The 24,703-nt window shown below is 44.8% G+C and overlaps 1 protein-coding gene across 1 annotated transcript in view; it reads right to left on the bottom strand.

The window, feature by feature from the left end:
* Nucleotides 1-24,703, bottom strand: part of COPB2 (coatomer protein complex subunit beta 2) — a 125,782-nt gene that overhangs the window by 61,116 nt on the left and 39,963 nt on the right. Inside the window, exons 7-12 of the mRNA XM_029616068.1 lie at nucleotides 24,584-24,683; nucleotides 17,042-17,184; nucleotides 16,059-16,258; nucleotides 5,298-5,408; nucleotides 4,374-4,462; nucleotides 4,159-4,265 (exon numbers count right to left, since the gene is read on the bottom strand). Coding sequence (XP_029471928.1) covers nucleotides 4,159-4,265; nucleotides 4,374-4,462; nucleotides 5,298-5,408; nucleotides 16,059-16,258; nucleotides 17,042-17,184; nucleotides 24,584-24,683 — 750 coding nt within the window. The remainder of the gene's footprint in view (nucleotides 1-4,158; nucleotides 4,266-4,373; nucleotides 4,463-5,297; nucleotides 5,409-16,058; nucleotides 16,259-17,041; nucleotides 17,185-24,583; nucleotides 24,684-24,703) is intronic.

Below are 24,703 nucleotides of genomic sequence, written 5' to 3' on the forward strand. Positions count from 1 at the left end.
AAGGTTTGAGATGGGACTAAATAGGATTTTTCGTAATTGACGAGAAATCCTAGAGAAATTAGAGTGTGTAGGGTCAAATTGAGGGACGACCGAGCGGCTTGCTGGGTTGGAGCCCTGATTAACCAGTCGTCCAGATAGGGGTAGACGTGAACACCTTCTCTCCTGAGAAAAGCTGCGACAACCACGAGACATTTGGTAAAGACTCGTGGTGCTGATGCTAGGCGAATGGAAGCACGCGGTATGGATGGTGCTTTGGGCCTACTAAAAACCTGAGGACTTGCGATGAGCTGGAGTTATCGCAATATGTGTGTATGCGTCCTGAAGGTCCAGAGAGCAGAGCCAGTTTCCTCTTTGCAGAAGAGGCAGAAACAAGCCCAAGGTTACCATCTTGAACTTTTCTCGCTGTAGGGACTTGAGAGCACGTAGGTCCAAAATTGGACAAACTCCCCCGGATTTTTTGGGGATCAAAAAGTACCGGGAATAGAACCCTAGGCCTTGCTGTGAGAGTGGGATGGGTTCTATTGTTCTTAACTGGAGAAGAAGGGAAACCTCCTGCTCCAGAAGGACAGAATGGTCGGATACTCTCCATGCTTGCAGAGGTGGTGAGTCCGGTGGAAGAGCAAGAAAGTTTAGGTGGTAACCCTGAGCAATGATTGCTAGCACCCATTGGTCGGTTGTGATTGATTGCCACATGCCGTGAAAGTGGCACAATCGACCTCCCACTGGTATGCTTGGCAGAGGAATCAGGCTGCTGCTCTCCAAGTGAAAGTCAAAAACCTGAAGCAGGCCCCGGCTGGGGAGTTACTTGCGGCTTTTGCTTTCGGGCCTGGAGAGGCTGAGGTTTTTGAGAAGGTCTCGTAGTTCGGGATCTTGCTGATGGAGGATAGTACTTCCTTGGACGGAAGAATGACTTCTTAGAGTCCTTCCTAAAGGGCTGTCTTGAGGGGAAGTCGGAAGGTATAGATGAGAGCTGTTTAAGGGTTTCATGATGGTCCTTTAATTCAACCACTATTTGCTGGATCTGTTCACCGAACAGTTTGTCTCCTACACATGGTAGGTCAGATAGCCTGTCTTGTACTTCTGGCCGAAAGTCAGAAGATTTTAGCCAGGCTCATCGTCTTGCAGAAATGGCAGCTGCAGACACTCTAGTAGAGGTGTCGAAGATATCGTAAACTGTTCTTATCTCATGCTTTCCTGCTTCAAACCCCTTGTTAACAAGGATTTGAAGCTGTTGTTGGAATTGATCAGGCAAGGTTCAGAGAAGTCCTGTATCTGCTTGAAAATGACCCTATTGTATTGGGTCATTTACAGCTGGTAAGCAGCAATTCTGGAAATTAGCATGGCCCCTTGGAACACTCGTCGACCAATATTGTCTAGGAACTTGTGTTCCTTAACAGGAGGGGTAGATGAGTGAGGCTTCGTCCTTTTTGCTTTCTTTTGAGCCGATTCCACCACAACTGAGTGGTGGTCGAGCTGAGATTTTTGAAAGCCAAGGGCTGACTGTACTAAATAGGTAGTGTCAGCTTTTCTGTGGACTGGAGCAATGGATCCTGGGTTTTCCCAATTCTTTTTGAGAAGGTCAAGAAGAACTTGATGAACAGGAATAGAAGTGATAATTTTAGGTGATGACCATTGTCCATCTAGAGGGCGTGAATAAAGAGGAGGCATTCAAACACTGCACGGAGCGGCAGTAGCCACAGAGGCATTCAAACACTGCACGAAGCGGCAGTAGCCACAGAGGCATTCACGGAGCGGGATGCCAGTGGCCAGTAGTTGGTGTTCCACCTTCACGGAGCGGAAGGATGGAGGGCTGCTATCTCCAAAAAAAAAAAACAAAAAAAAAAAACAAACAAAAAAAAAAAACAAACAAAAAAATAAAAACAGGGGTGGGTAAGAGTATGGGGTAAGGGTGTGGCCTGCTTGTTACAGCGGTTACTACCTCTAATTGATCTGGACGTTCACTTGGATGCAGATACGGCGCTGCTCTCTAAATTGGTGGTGGGGTGGAGGGGAATTAGGGCTGGAGGGTACTGGAAGCCAATAGTAACAGGTGGGAGAGAAAAAAAAGGGGAAAAAATGGATAAAGTGCGTAGCTTGCTGGGCAGACTAGATGGGCCGTTTGGTCTTTTTCTGCCGTCATTTCTATGTTTCTATGTTTCTAGGGGCATCCAGGGATTGGAGGAGCTCCATCATCTGGTGCCTATCATCCTGCTCTGTCTGAAGCTGAAAAGGGTCCAACTCAGACATTTCCTTCACAAAATTAATGAAAGAAAGGTCCTCTGGAGGAGAACGCTTTCTACCTTCAGTAGGAGAGGGAGGTGAAGGTAAGTCATCGGTGTCTGTGGAAGTATCATCACCCCAGGTGTCATAAGAATCAGCAGACTGACCTGTAGGATGAGAAGGGGGTTGGATACCCGAAGGCCCAGGCTGAGGCTCCGAGAAAATAGAAGAAATCGCCGGGGGCATCGTGGACGGTCTGGAAGGCATCGGTGCCGGTATTGAAGGCATTGATGGCGCCGATGTGCGTATCGCTCCTGGTGAATGAATCGGTGGCAAAGGACGAAATGGCATCGATGGCTGAGGCAATACTCCCGAAAGAGGAATGCGGAACGGTGTTTCTCCTCCCGATGAAGCTGTCAACGGGAGGAGAAACACCTGAGCCATCGGAGACCCGGGCATCACCGGTGGAAGGGCGGTCATGAGCGCCTCCATCCGGGATAGCAGCGGTGCCAGCGCTGCTGTCATCGGGTCGGTCGCCGGTTCCCACTCTTGGTGCCGGTGTCGGAGGAACCTGGAGCCGTTGCATCGCCTTGTCGATGGCCTCCTGGACCAGCCGATTCAGTTCTTCCCGGAGACCTGGAGCAAGCAGTCCCGGCTCCGTGACGGAAGAGGGAGGCGGAGGCACAGTCTGAGGGACCACCTTTACAGGCGGAATCGCGACTCCCAAACCCCGATCGGGTGACGGTGGCCTCGATGTCCCGGTCGCAGGAATGGTCGATGCCATTTCTGGACGGGGCTTCTTCGATGGTGGCTCGGACGGTGGTGAGGTCGATGATTTTGCTCCCTCGATGGTCCGAGACTTAAGATGCCGATGGCAATGTTTCTCCCTACGATCCCCTCGAACTTGAGGGGGAGTAACGGGAGTCGATGGCCGTGAAGACATCGATGGCGGATGGTCACCGGACGGAGGTCGATGCTGGTGCGACTTCGACGGTTCCGATGACGTTGATGCGATGGATGGCATCAGGGTGTGAGCACGGAAGAGGAGTCCCATATTCTCCATTCTGGCTTTGCGACCTTTTGGTGTCATGAGGGCACATTTGGTGCAAATCAGGACATCATGCTCACGGCCTAAACACAGTACACAGACTCCATGAGGGTCTGTGATAGACATGGTGCGAGTACAGTCTGGGCACCGACGAAACCCCAATGCCATGGCCATAGAAAAAAATCGAGCCGCGGTACGGTCGACGGCCAGTAGGCCGCGAGGGCCTAACTCGACGGTAATCGACAGAAAATGGGTAAAACTTACCGGACTACTGCGGCTGAGAAAAGTTAGAGGAGGGCATTCTACGACATTCTAAACTTAAATTGCCCCCTGTGGAGCAATTTAAGTTTAATTAACTCCGTGAGGAAAATTCCTGTCAGGAATCTCTTCAGAGCTCCTAAACCGCGAGACTACTGCTGCGCGGAAAAAAGACTGAAGGGGGACCCCTGCTGGCTGCAGGGTTAGTGTCATGCTGTGCATGCCCAGTAGGGGCCAGTCAAAGTTCTGGAAACTTTGACAGAAGTTTTCCGTGATTGGGCTCCATCCTGATGATGCCACCCATATGTGAGGACTACCATCCTGCTTGTCCTGTGAGAAAAAATATTATGGTGGATAAGACTAATGCCCAGCTAGTCTGCCCCTTTTCCTTCCTGGTACAATGTCATAAAACCTCAGTTGATCTCTGGCTTTTCCTTTGCTTCTTTGCAACTACGGATTTTCTGTGCTTTTGCCATGCTTTCTTGAAGTCTTATTTTTACTTCTAGCACCTCCCTGAGAGGCTGTTTCATTCATCCATAATTCTTTATGTGAAGAAATATTTCCCACTATTACTCCTGAGTCTACCTTATTAGAACATCCTGTAATATCACTTGGGCAGAGCAGAAACTTACATGTTTTGGTTGAATTTCAATTCTGCGTATCAGCTCAGTGTTTTCCCAGTCGTAGAATGCCAAGCCATTTACAGACCTGACACCTAACAGGAAACCACCATAGATACCTGAAAAAATATCAAAAAGGAGAAGAAAGGATTAACATCCTTCCAGAAAATAAATACCCAAGTATAAGAAGCCTAGTCAAAACAGGTCAGCATATAAATAAGACTTACTCTCAGCACCAAAATCAGGTTTGAAAGATTTCTTTTCTTTGAAGTTCTTAAATATCTTGACAACGCTATTGCTCTCCCTGATTGCATACCTAAAAGAACAGAAAAACATGGGCATTCTCGACAGCTGTTAACAAGCTGCTGCCGTTAACTGTGTTGTAATGTTACACAGAGCTCTGACAACACACAACTGTAGTGAGAACAAGGGTTCTTTATTGTCTTCCTGCCTCCCCTTTATCACCATTCATCATTTAACCCCTTTCCCCAAACAGTATGGCTGGACAGCACTGGATAACTTCACTAGCTCGAGAGCTGCAGAGGTATCTCCTCTCTAAGATGACCCCCTCAGCACTGCACTTTGGATGGTAGGGTTGCCACAATTGCTGCAGCCGTCTTTCCTTTCTCCCCAAAGCTGAGCACACTACTTCCACTGCATGTCCTGACAGAAAAAACATGGGTAGCGGCAAACGAAGGCTCATGACACTATAAATCCAGTAGAAGCCAGATCCAATTCAGTTGGAAGCTCATAAAGCGCAAAAGAGAAATTCAAGAATGAATTTCTCTTTTGTCTAAATGAAAAGTAATTCATTTAGACATACAGCAAAACTAAATAAAAAAAAAAGAAAAAGCACTACACAAGACGAGAACAATACTTACCCATGTACTTGCTTCAACAGTAACTGAACATTCACCCAGAACTGAAGGCTGCATACAGATTATATCCATGTACAACACTACTGGTCTGATTAAAACCTAGCACGCAGACATATACCAAGACTATCCATAACAAAAGGCCAATATCTTGACATGTGGCCATGTATAAAAATCTAAATTTGGTTCTCAAGATTTTGACAGTCGAGACTGCAGATAGAAAAATCCATCATTTAGACACTGTTGTTAATGAAGTTCACAAAATGCAGCACTTACTCTGAAGAATCATGGGCCCACACAAACTCCTGTGCAGAGCCAAAGCTCTTATTTCTTAAAGCCATAGCTGTGTAGATAATATACTCCCCATCTCCACATACTACAACAAATCTAAAACAAAAAAAAAATCAAATCAGTGTAAAATAAAGTGCAATAAAATAATGCTTTAATATACTAATGCTGCTTCAAGTGAATTCCTTTACAGTTGCTGTGCCACATTCTTGAATTATTTTTAAGAAATCTGAGGGATACATACAGCGATCTTGGATGCCCCTAATTATTCCAGCCAATTCTGCTATTGTGTTACTCAGAATTATTAGAAAAAAAAACTTTAAAAAAAATCAATCAAGAGTTTAATTTAAAATGTGGTTGCCAGGGCACTTCTAGGATTGTTTCTACGTGGGTATGTATTTTTTTTCTTGTAGTGCAAGATGTGACTTCTTATTCCCTAAACAATAAGAAAAAGGAGAGATAAGTAGATGTATTACAGGTTTACCTTCTGGAAGCGAGAAAGAAGCATAGAAGTCAAAGATCTTAGTAGGGTGAATAAAAAAAATAAAAAGTATTGAAAATGAAAAATAATTCACAGGAAAGAAAAACTGAAAAAATGGCTCTGGATGGAGGGGTAAAAATTTTAAAATCAAAACACAAAAAGATACAAATGTATGTATGGATAATTTAATGTAGATATTATTGAAAAGGATGTTAAGATGAGGAGGAAGAGACTTCTACAGCAAGAACTTCGTTGGATTTTTAATTTACAAAGTGTTAATCCCATGGGTATCAACTCAGAGATGGAATGGTTTCCTTTCTTCTAACTGAGTTTCTGTTTAATCCAGCCATATTACAGAGGTCCAGTATTTTGGCTTATTGACAGTTAAAACATTATTACATCCCAACTAAGAACATCTATTTTTTGATCAGCAGTGGATGTATATCAGATAGAAAATGCATGCGGTAGCGAGTTTTGCTTTCAATGCGTCGTTTCTGGGCATTATAGTACATCTAACCTTGGTCTATTGAAAATTTTGCACTGCGAGACAGCATTATTGAAACTTTGTTTCAGCCTTAATCAGCAGTGTGTGTAGACTAGACAAGAACGCGTGCATCCATCTGTTTATGTTAAACAAGCCGTTAAGCCCGTTAAAACGGGCTACATCCCTCTGTCTCTCACCTCCCCCTCATTCTCTCTCCCCTCCACCCCCTACCTCCCTCCCTCTCACCCACTCCTCCCTCTCCTCCCACTCAGTCCCTCCCTCCCACTCAGTCTCACTCCCTCCCTCCCCCCTCTCTCCCACTCTCCCTCAGTCCCACTCCCTCCCCCTCTCCCTCAGTCCCACTCCTTCCCTCTGTCCCACTCCCTCCCCCTCTCCCTCCCCTCTCCCTCAGTCCCTCTCCTTCCCTGTCCCACTCCCTCCCCCCTCTCCCTCTATCTCCCTCCCCCCTCACTCAGTCCCCCCCCTCTCCTTCTGTCCCACTCCCTTCCTCCCACTCCCTCTCTCTCCTCCCCTCTCACTCAGTCCCTCACTCTCTCTGTCAGTCCCTCACTCTCTCTGTCAGTCCCTCCCTCTCTCTCTCCTCCCCTCTCACTCAGTCCCTCACTCTCTCTGTCAGTCCCTCGCTGCCACCGCTGTTAAGCCGTTAAAAAGGGCTACATCCCTCTGTCTCTCACCTCCCCCTCATTCTCTCTCCCCTCCACCCCCTACCCTCCCACCCACTCCTCCCTCTCCTCTCACTCAGTCCCTCCCTCCCACTCAGTCTCACTCCCTCCCCCCCTCTCTCCCTCCCTCTCACCCTCAGTCCCACTCCCTCCCCCTCTCCCTCAGTCCCACTCCCTCCCTCCCACTCCCTCCCCCTCTCACTCTGTCCCACTCCCTCCCCCTCTCACTCTGTCCCACTCCCTCCCTCCCTCTCACTCTGTCCCACTCACTCTGTCCCACTCCTTCCCTCTGTCCCACTCCCTCCCTCTCTCTCCCTCAGTCCCTCTCTCCCTCAGTCCCACTCCCTCCCCCCTCTCCCTCTATGTCCCACTCCCTCCCTCAGTCCCACTCCCTCTCTATCTCCCTCCCCCCTCACTCAGTCCCCCCCCTCTCCCTCCGTCCCACTCCCTCCCTCCCACTCACTCAGTCCCACTCCCTCTCTCCCTCTCACTCAGTCCCACTCCCTCTCTCTCCTCCCCTCTCACTCAGTCCCTCCCTCTCTCTGTCAGTCCCTCCTTCTTTCTCTCCTCCCTCGCTGCCGCTGCCACCCGCCGCCACCGGACGCCACCGCCACCCAACGCCGCCGCCGCTGGACGCCGCCATGCCGCTGCCACCCGCCGCCGCTACCACCGGACGCCGCCGCCGCCACCCAATGCCGCCGCCGCCGCTGCCTCCCGCCGCCGCCGCTACCACCGGACGCCGCCACCACCCAACGCCGCCGCCGCTGGATGCCGCCATGCCGCTACCACCGGACGCCGCCACCCAACGCCGCCGCCGCTGCCGCTGCCACTGGACGCCGCCATTGTTTTTTCTTTTTTTCTGACGCTGGCTCAGACCGACGTGCTCGCCCGCACATGCGCGGTAGAGCTGGTCTCTACTGCGCATTTGCGGCACGTCGGTCAAGCTTCGTTTATTAGTATAGATTGCTGCTTCAGAACACAGCAGTTATGGGACACTTGAAAGTTTACACTCGGGGAGGATGAACACAATGACTCTTGATCAATAAAAAATAAAAATTATGTGGACTTGATCTCAATAGTCAATTTTGACTGACCATCTACATACATAATATTGTGGTTCAGACTAGTTGAAAATTGATGGTTAGTTCCCATTGGTGGAGCGTATGCAAAAATAGAGAGCGCATGCGCCAGCGTTCTTTGTTTTGAAAATCCTAATAGCAGTTTTCCGCAGCAGAGAAAGATGTGGATGTTGAAAACCTTTATTGAGGTAACAAGGAGATTATCATGTTTTGGATGCTAAGTCTAACATAAAAAAAAGTTAACGAGTTGTTTTTTATTCATGTAGATTGAGCCTTAACACAGCCAGATGGCGAAATGTTAGCTGACGTCAGCTCCATTTTTGAACAAGTTCCTCTTGCCTTTATTTATGAATAAGTCACTCATTAGGTCACCAGTTTGATTCAAGTAATCGTTAATAAGAAAGAATGTGGGAAACAGACGGTTGTATATGTGAAGGAGATGGTCGTGTACACCACCAAGATTCAGATAAGTGGAATTTTTTCAAAGTACCACATTATGGAGGAATGAATTTCTAAATTCTCTTGGACGATATATTCAGTAGCTTCACAACCGTGACATTGAGTTGTCCTGTGGATCTCATGTTAAGTGATGAACTGACAAACATTTTTTTATAAAAAGATTTAGAAAAAGAAATAAAAAATAACTTTTTTTTGAATAATAAAAAAATGAATCAGATAATAAGAGGTAGTAGTAGAAACTCCATGGTTACTCTCTTATAATTTCTTCAGTCAATAGGATTTGTTCTTATGGCTGAATTCATCTGTATTTCTGGACTCATCTGCTGCCCTTGTAAACTATAAAGACATTAGCATGAACTGAGAAGTTACTACTTACCTGATAATTTCCTTTTCTTTAGGACAGTCCAATGAATCCAGAACAAGTGGGTTATGCACCTCTACCAGCAGATGAAGCCAGAGCAAACTGACGTCACAGTATATATATATATATATATACCCCTGCAGTGACATCAGCCCGCCAGTATTCTCTTCAAAAGCAACTGTGGACAGACCAGCAAAATGATTTAAAACAGAAACATTTCAATACTCAACCAACAGGCAACACTGAGCTAAGACAAGAATATATTAACACTAATCTAGGGACTGGACTAACACTTACCAGTAATCCCTGTAACACACTGCCACAAAGGAGAACCACACTACAATCATTCGGCAGCCAAGGGAGGTAAGCTGGATTTATCTGACTGTCCTAAAGAAAAGGAAATTATCAGGTAAGTAGTAATTTCTGATTTCTTAGTGTCCGTCAGATGAATCCAGAACAAGTTAGGATGTACCCAAGCTACTCCAGCATAGGACGGGAGGCTGCCCGCGGTCCAGTCAAAACCGCATGTGCAAAGGTTGTGTCTTCCCAGGCTTGCACTTCCAGACGATAACACCTGGAAAAAAAAAGTGTGAAAAGAGAACCACGTCGAAGCTCGGCAAATGTTGACAGGAGGCAACAATTTAACTTCTGCCCATGACTGAACCCTAGGGGAATGAGCCCTGACCTGACTAGGTAACTGCTTCCCAGCATCAACATATGCAGCCATGACTACCTCCGTAATCCAGTGAGCTATGGTAGCTGCGAGGCCAGCTCACCCTGCCTAGTACCGCCGTGAAGGACACGTAGGTGGTGATCCATCTTCCATAAAGGCTTAGTGACCTTCAGATACCTGACAATATGTCTTGACATCCAAGGATCGCAACAGACAATACACCTCTACATCTCTCTCTGTCCAGAGATGGCAGGGAGATGGACTGATTCCTTCAGTAAAAAAGAAGGAACAGTACACAGGTGTACCACCCCTGGAGTCAACCGGAGGAATGGCTCCCAGCAAGACAAGGCCTGCAGTTCAGAAACCCTATGCACAGAATAAATTGTCACAAGAAAAAGCCATTTTCAAGGTCAGTAACCGCAAGGACAGGGTCCGGCAAGAAGTCCAACCCCAAATTAAGACTTCATAAGGGCACCGGAAACTGCAAAAGAGGACAAGGATGTTTCACTCCTTTCAGAAAATGGACCACATCAGGATGAGCCAACAAGGAACCTCCATTCACCTGACCCCTGAAATAGGCAAAAGCCGCTATTTGTACCTTTAAGGAATTGAGGGCCAAGCCTTTATTCAAGCCATCCTGCAAAAATTCCAAAATGAACAGGATTTTTGGCCGAATGAGGAACAGCACCACACCAGGCCTCAAACATTCGCCAAACCTGCACATAGGCCAAGAAAGTGGATAATTTTCTAGCTCTTAGCAAGGTGGAAAACACTGCCGCAGAGTATCCATGTTTCAACAAGTGAGCCTTTTAAGGGCCATACTGGAAGACAAATAAAGTCTGATCTTCATGAAGAACCGGTCCCTGCCGCAACAGGTTCCTGTGCGCTGGAAGTCGAAGGGGCAAGTCCACCAGGAGCTGCCGTAGATCTGCATACCACGGTGTCCTAGACCAATCTGGAGCAAGCAAGAGCACGATCCCTCTGTGGCATTTGATTTTTTGAATCAATTTGCCCAACATGGGGGAAAGTCAGCAACAAACACAAATAGATGGATCGGTTGTAAACAGGATTTTATTAAAGCTTGCCCGACTCTGGCCGAGTTTCGCTCAAAGAGCTGCCTCAGGGACTTTAAAGCCACTTCAATTGGCTTAAAACATCGCGTAGCAAAGTCAGAGAGGATTAAAACAGCTGGCTTTTTTTGAAAAATATTTTGATCAAGTACTTTTAAAAACAAAGTTTTAAAAGTATTGGTATTGCATACCCATTTGCCGCTCAGCATAGGTTAACCTGTTTTTAAAAGTACTTGATCAAAATATTTTTCAAAAAAAGCCAGCTGTTTTAATCCTCTCTGACTTTGCTACGTGATGTTTTAAGCCAATTGAAGTGGCTTTAAAGCCCCTGAGGCAGCTCTTTGAGCGAAACTCGGCCAGAGTCGGGCAAGCTTTAATAAAATCCTGTTTACAACCGATTCATCTACTTGTGTTTGTTGCTGACATCCACCTTGGATCGATTACCGGTTTGCTTTCTTGGACCAACATGGGGGAAAGGCATAAAGCAAACTGTCTTCCGGCCACTTCTGCACTAGGCTTCTGCACTAGGGGCATCGATCCCCAATGACTTTGGATTTCTCCTGCTACTGAAGAATCACAGAACTTTTGCTTTTCGAGAAGTTGCCAACAAGGTCTGGGAACGGAAGACCTCAGAGATCTAGAATCAGCTAAAACGCTTCATCTGATAATACCTCCTGGGTCCAGACTTTCCCTATTGCGAAGTTTGCTCTTACATTGTCTTTTCCTGCTATGTGTGAGGCTGAGATCATCTGGGGATGCACTCCTGCCCATTCCATAAGTTGATCTATTTCTTGCAACACTTGATGGCTCTTAATTCCTCCCTGTCAATTGATATAAACCACAGTTGTTGCATTGTCCGACATTATCCGGTCCACTCGATCCTGCAGGCTGCTGCTGAACTGCAAAGATGCCAGCTGTACTCCCCTGGCTTCCAACCACTGATGTTCCAGAAAGACTCTTCTGCATCCCTTGTGCCGTCAGCTCCTGAGAGTGAACTCCCCAATCATGAAAGCTCTCATCTGTCATCAGTACTAGCCAGTCCGGTGGAGCTCGTGAATTCCCTTCCTTAGACGATCCAGCTGTAGCCACCACTGCAATTGGGAGGAGTCCTCCATCGACAGGTGGAGCCGAATCAAATAGTCCAAAGACTGCGGGTTCCACAGAGACAACAGGGAGTGCTGAAGAGAACGCATATGTTCATGGTGCCATTTCCAGGGCTGCCACCACTAAACCAAGTACCTGCTGGAAGGACCATACGGTTGGGCACAGTGTGGCCATCAACTTCTGAATACGCACTTCTGCCAGGAAAACCTTGCCCTGATTCGTGTTGAACCGAACTCCAAGGTATTCCGACAACTGAGCATGCTGAAGACTGCTCTTGGCCAGGTTCATCATCTAGCCAAACTCCTGCAACAGGAAGATCACCTTGCAGGTCACCAGGCAGCTCTCTTCCAGCAACTTGGCTCGAATCAGCTAGTCGTCCAAATACGAGTGTATTAGGATCCCATTTTCTCTCAATTCTGCCGCAACTATGATATGTCATAACTATGTCTCATGATGCCGCAACTATGATGTCATAACTATGATGTCATAAGAACAAATTGACTTTGTTCTTATGACATCATAGTTCACTTGTTAATTGTTCCTATGTTTCACTGCTCTCCTTTTGGTTTTTGTTCCCCTACCCTTCCCCTGTTATTTGTAATTTCCGTTGCTTTTGTTCCATGTAAACCGAGGTGATGTTTCGACTAACATCGGTATAGAAGATTCTTTAAATAAATAAATTAAATAAATAAATAAATAAACAAACAAACTACCACCATTACCTTGGAAAAGGTCCTGGGAGTGGTAGCTAAATCAAAAAGGCAGTGTCTGAAACTGATAATGGCATCCCAGAACTGGGAATCACAGAAACCTTTGATGTTCTAGTCAAATGGAAATGTGAAGATATGCTTCTGACAGGTCCAAAGAGGTCCGAAATTCCCCCATCTGCATGGCCATTATCACTGAGCGCAAGGTCTCCATGCAAAAATGCGTCACCCACCAATGTTGGTTGACATCTTTGAGATCCAGAATGGGATGAAAGGATCCCTCTTTCTTGGGCACAACAAAATAAATTGAATAATCGTCCTGTATTTTCTTGAGACGTGGGCACTGGAATCACAGCCCTCAGACTGAGGAGCCTTGCCAATGTATCCTCCACTGCCTGCTTTTTCTGCAGGGAGTGGCAAGAAGAGACCATGAACACGTCCAAGGACTACTGCAAAACTCTAGCTCATAACCTTCTCGTATCACCTCCAGGACCCATTGATCAGATGTGATCTCGACCCATTTCTGATAGAAGAGAGAGAAGCATCCCCCTACCTCCTCTGTTCCTGGGGGTGGGTCAGCAAACCTTCATTGGAAGGCTCGGGAGGATTCACTACCCATGCCTGTGCCCCTTCTGCACTGTCTGGAATGAAAGGACTGAGACCTACCAAAAGGTCAAGTCTTCTGAAAGGTCGCTTCTCTATAGGGTCGAAAACGCTTGGATCCCCTAGCATGACTCTTATGCTAAAGGAGAGTAGCATCTGCTTCTTATCCTTTGGTAATTGAACACCAGTGATTCGTCCCACTTACTGGCCAGTTTCTTCAACCTGCTCCCAAATAAGAACGAGCCTTTAAAGAGCAATTTTATGAGGTAAGCCTTGGAGGTCGCATCAGTCAAACAATTTCTCCACCATAACGGTCGCCTGGCTGCTATTACCAAAGCCACCCCTCTGGCTGAGGTGCAGACCACATCGCAGCCTGCATCTGCCGCTGGCTTCATAACGGTCCTGGAATTCACCCCAGAGTCATCAACCACTTGGGAGAGAAGTAAACAAGAGCAAGCCACCAGGAAATAACGAAGCTATTTGCAAAGTCATTGCCTTTCAATCCTTCTATCATGAAACATCCTTTAAAGCTGCTCCTCCTTCCACAGGAATAGTGGCCCATTTGGAGACTGCACAGCATCTACTTTCAGAAAATGCTCTACCACCACTGGATACAAGGGGGTATAGGCCTTCCAAAATCTGACCCTTTCTGAAACTAGCCTCTGGGGCACTCCACTCAAGATCAATCAATTCTTCAATGGCCTCCATCACTGCTTTACGCAAGGAAACCAAAATGGGATTTCTCTTTGGCTCAGACACAGAATCTGCCCCAGGAACCCAGAGCATTTTCAAGTCTGAGAAAACAGAGTTGGTACCTCATCTCTGTGAAAGAACTGTCACATAGTCCTATATGGTTCTAGTCAACTGGGAGGGAATGAAGAAATAGTATTTACATCCAGACAACATCTAACAAGGCACCGATCTGAGCAGTATGAGTATACAAACATTGGGGTAACTTGCTCGATAGGACGGTTACTGCCCTCAAACATTAAGCCTTATACTTCACTTTGAAGTATAAGGCTTAATGTTTTATGCAGAGCGCTCCAACACTGCTCTCTGCATCAATAGCTGGGGTGGAAGGAAATTAGAATCAAAAAGTTTCCAATAAGGGCCCTGAACTCAGCGGTTGGAATAACAGATAAGTATGAGAAAATAAGTGTGAAAGCTTGCTGGGCAGATTGGATGGTCTTCTTCTGCCGTCACTTCTATGTTTCCAAGTTTAGTCCAGTAGGAATTTCACCATCCTCAAAAAAGAGTCAGATCGGCGTCATCCGTGCTATTCGGATCTCTATTGGACTGTGTGCAGCCACTCCAGGAGTACTCCGGCACTTAACAGCAGGTCCAGGCAAGGTTTCTACTTGCAATTCTGCTCTGGAAGCATTAGAGAGAGCAATCCCTGGAAAATTCCACCAGGAGGTACCTTAGGTGCACTCACTGAGCCACCGTCCCCTGCTGACAAACCAGTTAGGGGAGTTCCAAAATCAGGAGCCCACCTGAATTGTCTTTACCCAGACCTACATCTGGCTGGGAAGAACCAGGCTTAGTGAAGTCAGAGGAAGATAAATCTCCCTGAGCCTTTAAATAGCAGTGGCACAAGTCGGTGTGTACTCCAGGCTGAGATGCCCGAATAAGATTGGCAAAGAGAAAGTCACTTAGGTTTCTTAGATATAGGCACCTATTTGACCGGCAGCACGCTGATTGGCGACAAGAGGCGTGTCTAACTTTTTATTTATTTTTTTTTTTAAAGATGTCCAAAAATTAGGCGTCCCTAGGATAGGCACCATAAAAACGTAAGCACACAGCAACATTCAACTTGCGCATACAGGTAAGCAGACGGCCACTTAAGGCGCCGCTTAACTTGGATGCACAGACTACTAGGCCCGCCTAAGCGTTCAAAAACTGGATGCACAACTTGGACACATAGCCAGACGTACACACCAAACCAACAATCCTGTAGAGAGCATCCTAAAGAAAGCGCGCGAAAAAGCTTCAGAGCGGGGACTAGCCTACAAAGGCTGCTTAACCCACCAGGCTGCCCATGTCCCTTGACCTCCTACAGAGCGGACCCCAATGTTGGAATGGCGTGCCAAGCATGGAGACCAGGGGAAGGAGGAAGCCGTACACAAAAAAACCTTCCTTTCTCTGTCTCTGTATTATATTGAGTGTTGCTGTGCGCTTATGTTTTTATGGTGCCTATCCTAGGAACGCCTAATTTTTGGACATCTTTAAAAAAAATAAAAAATAAAAAGTTAGACACGCCTCTGGTCGCCAATGAGCATGCTGCAGGTCAAATAGGTTTCTTAGATATAGGCGCCTAAGTGACTTTCTCTTTGCCTATCTTATTGGGGCATCTCAGCCTGGAGTGCACACTGACTTGTGCCAGCGCTATTTATTTATTTTGGAACTTGCCTGAGCTCAGCCTTACCTGGCTGAGTACATAGACGGTCTCCGGCTGTGGGGCTGAGGGCATGAGCTGTCCCCACTACACTCAGCTTCCTGCACCTGCTGCCTTTCAGCTGTTTAAACACTTAAGGCCACAGCGGCTGAAAACCAGCTACTGGACCAAGGCACACCTCTGAGGGACCATGGAAATCATCTCAGGAATTCTCAGCTGGGGGAGGGACCATTTGGTATCGCTGCAGGACAGCAGGGCGAATTAGTTTTCCTTATTTGTTCTTTTCAAATTGAAGCAATCCCCAGTGTGGAGATGCATGCCCACAATCTGCTGGAGATGTAGAATACTGGCAGGCTGATGTCGCTGCAGTGGTATATATACTGTGACATCTGTTTGCTCCATTTCCACCTGCTGGTAGAGGTGCAAAACCCACTTGTTCTGAATTCGTCTAACTGGACTCTAAGAAATATGTTTGTCATCTTTTGAACCTTTTACTATCCAAATATGAAATCCAAACTCTTTTTAAAATTCTCTTTTAAAGAAAATTACTCATTTTGACTGAGACATAGCAATAGGTACCCTGAGTGTATCAGCTAGCAATTTTTTATTGTTGAAATTCTCTCTTTCTAGAGGTTTATAATGCTTATTACCGTCCATTTGGGTTGTGCTGAATGGTCTGAGGATATATCTCACAGCTTCCCATATCTTTCACTGCCAATGGCAGTCTTTCTCCATCCTTGATTTCAGCATCTCCCATCGCTTTTAGGTTGGCCTGCTGAACTTCAGAATGTTTAGCCCAAATTATTTTTCCATTAGCATCCATGGACATAGCAGGCTCTTCTCGACCAAGCTATGAAAGAAAAACAGGATTCTGTGAGAAGCAGAACAAAGGTCAGATAAGTGCAACAGCAGCTCAGCAACTGACGCCTACATGACAGAGCAGACAAATCCAGGTTCGGGAATAAACAGAAAGATACCATCCACCAAGCCAATTAATACTAAAACTCCTAAGCAAGGTCACAACACTGACAAGAAATGTGAAGGCTCTCCTCATTCCCTCCTGTCAGCTCGTTCTATTAAGGAAGTCACCAAGACTCAAATTTAAGGAGATGCTTTGAAGTAGCTGTTATACCCAGATGTAACAGTTTGATAAAGAGATACAATAGTGGCCCAAAGCGAGTATCTACTTATTCTCTGGAACATGGTTGTGGTTAATGGCTCCTACCCAGGAATAACTGTACCCATACTCATGGATCTACAGATGAACTGGGAAGTGATATTTGAAATATGAGCCAGTCATAAAAGTACTACATAACTCTGAATTGCAGTCACTGCAATTTTCACTTTGGAATGTGTTCACACAGACGGAAAGCCTCATGTCAAACAGTAAATCTTGCATGCTGGATTTCTGTTTGGATAAACTAATCCTTTCCTCATCACTAGCCTAAGGCCTCTCACTGCATCTGCTTATGTTCTTGGATGCACACACAGGCATATCTCAGTCAATAACCCAACACCATTCTCCTCTTTCCTTTCATCTACAGAACTGAGACTACTGCCTTAGCATTACAGTCAGATCCCAATAACAAGAGGCCATCTGCCAACAAATTTAGTTTCATAAAGGATTACGAACCTTGACGATTATGCTGCCCTCATCATATCCCAAAGCCACATTATTGGATCCTCTCAGACTGGCTACACACCACACCCGCTCCATGCCATAATTCAGTGTACTTTCTAGCCGATATGTGCTTGAATGCCAAATACGGACAGTACCTGCAAATAAAATGCCCTTATAATCACATGTACTCAAATGTTATATATCCTTAAATATTGTAAGGTTATCTTTTCTCTGTCACCAGTGTTGTCTTATAAAAGAAATTCATTGCATACATTTTATTAAGATGATGCAACCCATATTTAACCCAGAGGTTGAAGGGTAGAGCTGAAGGAATTAGTTAAGTTTTTTTTTAAAAAGGTGAAAAATATCAATGATTAAAAATGAATAAAACAAGAAAATACAATTCTTATCAAGCAATTATAATTTTGTAATTAGTTTGCAATGCTTCAATGATCTTGCAACAGTACCAGCCAGAGACTTCAAAATATGCACCTATGTACTTACTGATTCTCCTGTGTCTTCTCTTGGTGAGGTTTAATTTCATTTTTCCATTCTATCAGGGTCATTCATCAAACCATGATGTGGACTTATTGCGTGCGATAACACCCTACCGCACGTGACACCGGTGCATTGTGGTGGTACAATTCAAATAGGAAAGGGGAGAAGTGTGGGCTGGGTTATGTCCCGGCAGCGCTGCGGGTGATGTTTTACACATAATCATCGGCAGCACTGCAGGAAATAACTACACCTTTTCCCATAGCTATATGGGTACGAAAAACAGAAGGGGAAAATGCCAAAAATAAAGATTAGCAGGAACCACAAGTGCACTTAAACTGGATCCATTCCTCCTGTACCCCGCAGAGTCTAGAAAAGGCTTCCAAATTCTAGCAACGTCAGGATAAGAATCCTTCACTTGTTGAGTCAACAGCTCCATAGCATAGAAATACCATACATTTTCAAACTAAAGGGAAATAGAAGGTTTGGAAGGATTAATGTAGGGGGCCTGGCAGAAATAACATAATGAGACCTCAAAATTAAGTCCTAAAAGCATAATTGCAGGATCCAATCTTATAAATCCATAAAATCACTTCTGAGCAAAATGCTATAACAATGGGGCACACTCACCAGACATGTAAAAAGGAACCTCTACCCACAAACCTCCAACAAAATGGGTCCCTTTTAAACACCATCTTATGTAAATTCACAGGAGTACAGTATCAATGAAAAAAAAAATTGTATCCAGACTCTTGAATAGATGTGTTAATAGAGTTCCCTTTACATAGCCTAAGATAAACTACCTTCCAGTCCTCTTCCAATAATATTATCCCCAATTCTTATTCCGCACTTCCTTGAGGGCATCAAGTGCTTTAGATTCAGCCACAATCAACAATTTATAAATAGAAATTAAGCTGTGTTTTTAAAAGCATTGAGGAGCACTTTTTCCATAGGTAGTTAATCCCTTGCAATATTTTGACTTTATAAAAGCTTGCATGGTCCACCCCTTATGCTGTAAATATTGGAACACTGGAGGGTTAGGTAGACTGCTTCACTCCTGAATAGCTTGAATAGACAAAAAGGAATTATTGCCAAACAGCCGACCCCTCTACTAAGGTCACCTGAGGACCATACAGTGAAATTATAAAAATGAGAAGAAAATTCAGGGTTATTTTAATGTGAAGAAAGAGAAGGAAAGGAAGAGAGCATCCTAGTAGTTGACACACAGTACCAAACATCCAAGATTGGAGAAATAAGTTATACGAAGACATTTTTTCGACCTAGAAGAGGCCCAGAGAGGAATGGCAACATTTTTTCCAGGAGCAAATTCCCTTTCCATCGGAATCCAATGCTTTTCCAGAAAATCATTTATCCAGAATGCAATACTCTTCAACAGCCTAGCCCAATGATAAACTCTAAAATCAGGAAGCTCAAGGCCCTCTTTATATCCCTCTGCCTGGACTAAATCATGAAAGCCAACTCTAGATTTTTTTACTTGCCATATAAAACATGAGACTGATTTTTTAAAATTTCTTAAAGATGTCAAGGACACAGGTAGGCAGCATATCAATCAAATATAAACCTAGGAAGAATATTCACTTCGATAGTAACCTTACTGCCAAATCAAAAAAATTGCATGCGTCTCCATACTTTAAGAATATTTTGAACTTTGCTAGGTAAATAATTCAAATACTAAATGTTTCTCCAGTCAGTCAAAAATGATAATCCCTAGATATTTCATGGAATTATGACTTATGTAAATGAGATAAGAGATTAACAAAGCTTCACCCTCTGAACTCTGCACAAAATGCAATAAATCCAATGTGCATCTGATGTTATCTCCACCCCTTGTCTACTCCTAATAAAACCAGTTTGATCTCTATGTACTAACAAAGGCAAAACCCATTCTGCCCAACACACCAAAACCTTAGCTAGAAACAGTCATAATTTAGAAGGGAGATGGTCTATAAGAACTGCATTCAATAGGGTTTTTTCCCTTCTTATTTATAACAGAAATAGAGACCAACAGAGAAGAACAAGAAAGACAGCTTCTGGTCAAAATACCTTATACAAAGCTGCTAACCTGGAAGTAAAAGTCAGAGAATGTTTTATAAAACAATAAAGAGAAACTGGCCTCATCATGAGACTTGCCATTACGCAAAGATGATAGAGCATCCTGAGCCTCAAGTGTTACAATCAGATGTGAGTTTGGAGCCACTTGCGGAGTTGCTGTCACTTGGGTTGTGTAAGTACAGCCTAAGGTCCCAACAGGCGGCAGCTGAGGCACCTAAGGTAGAGAGACTTGAAAGGAGTCTTCACTTGTACGGCCACCAACACTTAAGTTGAGCCTTTGGGTTCTAATGACCACAGTGGCATAGAGAAGAGGAGGGGCAGGGGGCCCCTTTGAGTCCTTTTTTGTATGTTTTTTTTCAGCGCCTGGAAACTCTCCTGAAAACTCCAAGCTCTGCTGCAAAAGCAGGCCCAGATGAAATCTCATGTCACATGGCTGGGCCCTATTCGGAAGGAAGACAGAAAAGTGCTGTCAGACCGCATGCTTTAGGAGGAGCAGAGGCATCCTTTTGCAATGGCAAAGAACTGGTCTGTTGGGCAGCTGGCGTCCCAAACTCACTAGCACCAAAGAAAAGGACCGGTCCATCGGACCACCGGCAAACCCCAACCCAACAGCGGTCAAAATCAATTTATAGGCTGCGGGCCGCATGGCACACCTCAACCTTCTGGCAATCAAAACCTGGGCCGTGCGGAGCCTGAGTAAGGAGGCAGCCATGGGACCCTTCCCTTCAGATTCCATTAGAGGAAGAGGCCTGGGTGAGAGGGAGTGCAAGTGTGTGTGTGAGAGATAAGAAGCATGAGTATGAGAGACAGGGAGCCTGTGCATATGAGAGAGAGAGGCATTTGTGCAAGCATGTGTACATAAGAGAAAGGGAGTATGTGTGTATGAGAGAGAGGGAGTGTTTATGTGAGAGCCTGTGTGTATGCTTGTGTTTGAGAGCATGTGCTTATGAGAGAGAGGGAGTTAGCATGTGTTCAAGAAAAAGGAAGCTAGGCACTAGATGCCTAGCGGTGGCCCAAATGATGACCTCCCAGCAGGCTTCCTGTACCTGGCCAACAGGAAGAAGACTAGGACCACTGGGAGATGGGCAAGTCATATGGCAGGTTGTGACTAAGAGGGAAGGGTTATGAATGAGGGAAGTAAAGGGAAGAAAAGAGAATGAGAGTGGCAAGATGGGAAGGAGGAGAGAAAGGGAAGGGGGATGGTGGTGAGACAGGAGGTGAGGGAAAGGGGTTGGTTGACAGAAGTGAAAAGGAAGGAAAGGGGGAGTGGGGAAGTAGGAGAGGGAGTGAAAAGGAGAGGTTAGAAGGGTACATGAGTGTGAATGAACGTGTGTCGTATATGAGAGAGGAGAAAGTTTGTGTGTGTTCCCTCCTCTCCTGCCTCCCCTCCATTAATCCAGGGCAATCTCAGGGTGACTGGAAAACAAACATACCCAGGTATGGAAATGGGAACATTTTTTCTTCTTATTAGTTTTAATTATTGGGTATTTGATTTATCTGCTGTTTTTAAAATATTTTATTCATTTTTTGGAAATGTTTCAATTTGGTTTTATTCTTACTTTTAAGATGCTATTTGTCATCCTTTTTGAACTAGTTTTTATTAGTTTTACTAATATGACATATTTCATGATTTTATTTTATGAAGAATGGTAATTGTTTTTGCATTATTGCACTGCAAATGAGTCTGGCTGGGAGGGGAGAGAGGACTAGGAGGTCTGGGAGAGGAGAAAGGGTTGGAGAGCAAGACAGCTGGGGTCCAGGAGGGTAGGAAAGCAAGGTGCTGTTTCTGTTTCTCAGAGATGGGAAGTGTGAAGAATTTGATTTTTCTGTGTCATGTTTGGGAAATGTGCAGCTGAATATTTCAATATTTTTCTGGTGCTATACTGCAAGCAGAGTCTGGCTTCTTGGGGTTACCAGTTCAGCTTTTGCTTTATGTTTCTCTTTCTAATTTGTGGTCAGTTATTCTGTATTTGGTGAGGGGATAGGCAATGAGTTGTAATGAGGCTGCAAAATGATGTGCACAGCTCTGGAAAAAAGGACAAATTTTGGAATGGTTTTTCCTTTTTTCTCTGATGGTAAGTGGAAAAATTGGAAATTTAGGAAGAACTGATAAATTTTGCATCACAGTCCTTGACTCTTGGTCTTATTCTCTATTAGAGAATGTTTTTGTTTGCTTTCAGTACCACAGAGGGAAGTGGCAATGTTGGTGGCCTGTCTGCAGGCAAGGAAGCTTTTGCCCCATAGACTGCTCACAACAGTGTCATGTCATGTCTTTTCTTGGGATTGCATTAGTGTGACTTTCTGAGACTGCAAACATTTCTACAAGGAAGACTGGGATGAGAATGGGGGTGGGGGTGGGGAAGGCCTTCTCACTGCAGGACAACAAATGTGTTGCTACAGTTTTACTGATTTATTTATTTAAATCTTTTCTATACCGTCGTTAAGATAGGCACCGTCACAATGGTTTACAATAAGGCACATAATATTAATGATGCTAAAATCTGTCAGATTACACAGGTGCCATAAGGTTCAGTAACAAAGTTTGTTATCAATATTAATTGTTAAATGTGATAAATCATGTCCAGGTCTCTCTATCTGTTTAGAGTACAAAACTAGCTTTATAATTGTAACTTATCCTTTAGTGATGTACTATCAACTACAAAAACTACACACTTAGTGATTACTGCCGTGTGTTGGTGTTCAGTTATTCATACCTTGCACTTCCCTGGTTTCTATTCTCCCTTCTCTTTTTGAAAAGCTTGTTTAAAGAGCCAGGTTTTTAAATTTTTTCTAAAGGTTTTGTTTTCTCTTTGTAACCTTAACTCCAAGGGCATGGAGTTCCATACTCCAAGGAACTGATGATGATGATGGATCCCGGTAAATCTGGGACCACACACAAGCAGCATGTCATCTTGGAAGGCTTCCACGTTGCCCAACAGGCCAGCAAACTCGCTGCTTCAGACTCTCAGCACAGCAATTGCACTCCAGGGGATCTGGGCAATGCTTCCAGCAGGGAACAGGCCTTGGCGCCATAATGCAGGCTAGCAAACTCAAGGCTCCCTCGAGCAATTGAGCCAAAAACAGAAATCGCAATGGAAGCCAGGTGAGAACAAACTGTACATTAGTGTTCCACCAAAATAATGGGGAGACATAAATAGGCCATGGGAGGCATGAAGAAAAGAATTATGCAGCCATTTTAGAACTGGTCCTCTAGCATCCCCCCCTCCCAATCTTAGTGATAATACTTATTACCTCTAATGATGTGTGCTTGTTCTGCTGCTTTAAAACTGCAAGGAAGTGATCATGGATACAGTAATGCTATTTCAGTTGAATTCCAGTGAGAGTTTAGACTTCCAGCGGCAGGACGCCTCTCACAATATATTATGCTTGCTGATTTGCAGGGCCTTCAGCTGAAGAGAGAGATTTACCCATTTCTGCCGAAAGTACATGATTTAGGATGTTGTTGAATCCATTTTTGGTGCCTCAAGCTACATTTGGTGTGCAGACTTAAATATGCTCTGTCAGGGTCCTAGATCCATACTGTAGTCCAAGTGTTAGTTTTAAACTCGTTGGATTACTCTAATGTTGTGCTCCTAAAAGTCGGCTGTGTCTATTGCAGCTGATTCAGAACTTAGCTGCAAGTTGATCCATTGGTTGTAAATGTGATTTTTTTTTTGTTGTTGAAGGAACTGACTCCTAGTAGGTTTTGGGGTTGAATTCAAGGTATTGGTACTGGTCTTTTAAGAGAGGGTAGTGGATGTGTGGAACAGTCTCACAATGCAACTGATTGAGACAAAAACAGTATTTGAATTCAAGAAAGCATGGGATAAATACAGGGGATCTCTAAGTAGGTGATGAGAATTATAATGCTAAATTAATTGGATGGATTAGCAGACTGGATGGGCCATAAGGTCTTTTTCTGCAGTCATGTTTCTATGTTAAGGCACTGCAAAAGGACTGACCTAAATATTTAAAGGAATTGTTATCTGCATATTGTCCTTCTCAGAAATTATGATCTGCTGGGAAGTCCTTACTAATAGCTCTTTCTTTTAAAGCTTGTCATCAAGCTACTAAAAAAATGTTCTGTATTATGGGATCAGTGAAGTGGAATGGCTTCTTCAAGAGCTGAAAGATGAACTGGACTTGGCTCATTTATATAATTAAGCATATCTTCCCTTATCTTGTTTAGCAATGTTTTATAATGAGTTTAGCCTCATCATTTCATTTGTATTTACACTGACTTAATTTCATGCGGTGCTATTTTCATTTATTTATTTATTTATTTATTTTTATATCCCGACATTCGATCTGAGATATCACATTTCTGTTTTATTATTTCATGTTAAATGTTTGTCTTGGCTATTTTTTGTATTACAATATTTAGGGGGGATTTTCAAAGGGTTACGCGCATATATTACGCCCGTAACCCCGAAAACCTGCTCCTGCGCGCGCCGAGCCTATTTTGCATAGGCCCGGCGACGCGCGTATGCCCCGGGGCTTGAAAAACTGGGCAGGGAGTGGCCAAGCCGGGGCCGAGGCCTCCAGCACAACGGTCGTGCCGGCGCGCGCAACCTACGCCTGCCCAGAGGCAGGCGCAACTTCGCCAGCAAAGGTCGGGGGGGGGGGGGGCGCGGAGGGAATAGGTAAAGCCATCGGGGCTCCCCTAGGGCTCGGCGCGCGTAAGGTGCACAAGTGTGCATCCCCTTGCGTGCGCCAACCCCGGATTTTATTACATGAGTGCGGCTACATGCGCATGTTATAAAATCGGGCGTAGATTTCTGCACGCCGGGTTGCGCGCACAAATCTACGCCCGCGTGAAGGTTTAAAAATCTGGCCCTTAGTGTATTTTAACCTCTATATACGTTTTAATCCCTTGCTGTAATCCGCTCTAAGAGCTTGTTGCTTTGAGCGGATTATAAATAAATACATTTTAAAAATTACAAAAACAGACCACGCATTATTAAGCATTATATAAGGGAAAATTACCATCTTCAGAGCCTGTGATAATGATAGGCAGCTCAGGGTGGAAACTGACACAGGATACATTCTGAGCATGTCCCTCCAGAGTCTGTACACAAGTTTTATTCTGAAAAAGAAAGCAACTGC

Source organism: Rhinatrema bivittatum, chromosome 9 (assembly GCF_901001135.1).
Source record: "Rhinatrema bivittatum chromosome 9, aRhiBiv1.1, whole genome shotgun sequence".
Classification (NCBI taxonomy): domain Eukaryota; kingdom Metazoa; phylum Chordata; class Amphibia; order Gymnophiona; family Rhinatrematidae; genus Rhinatrema; species Rhinatrema bivittatum.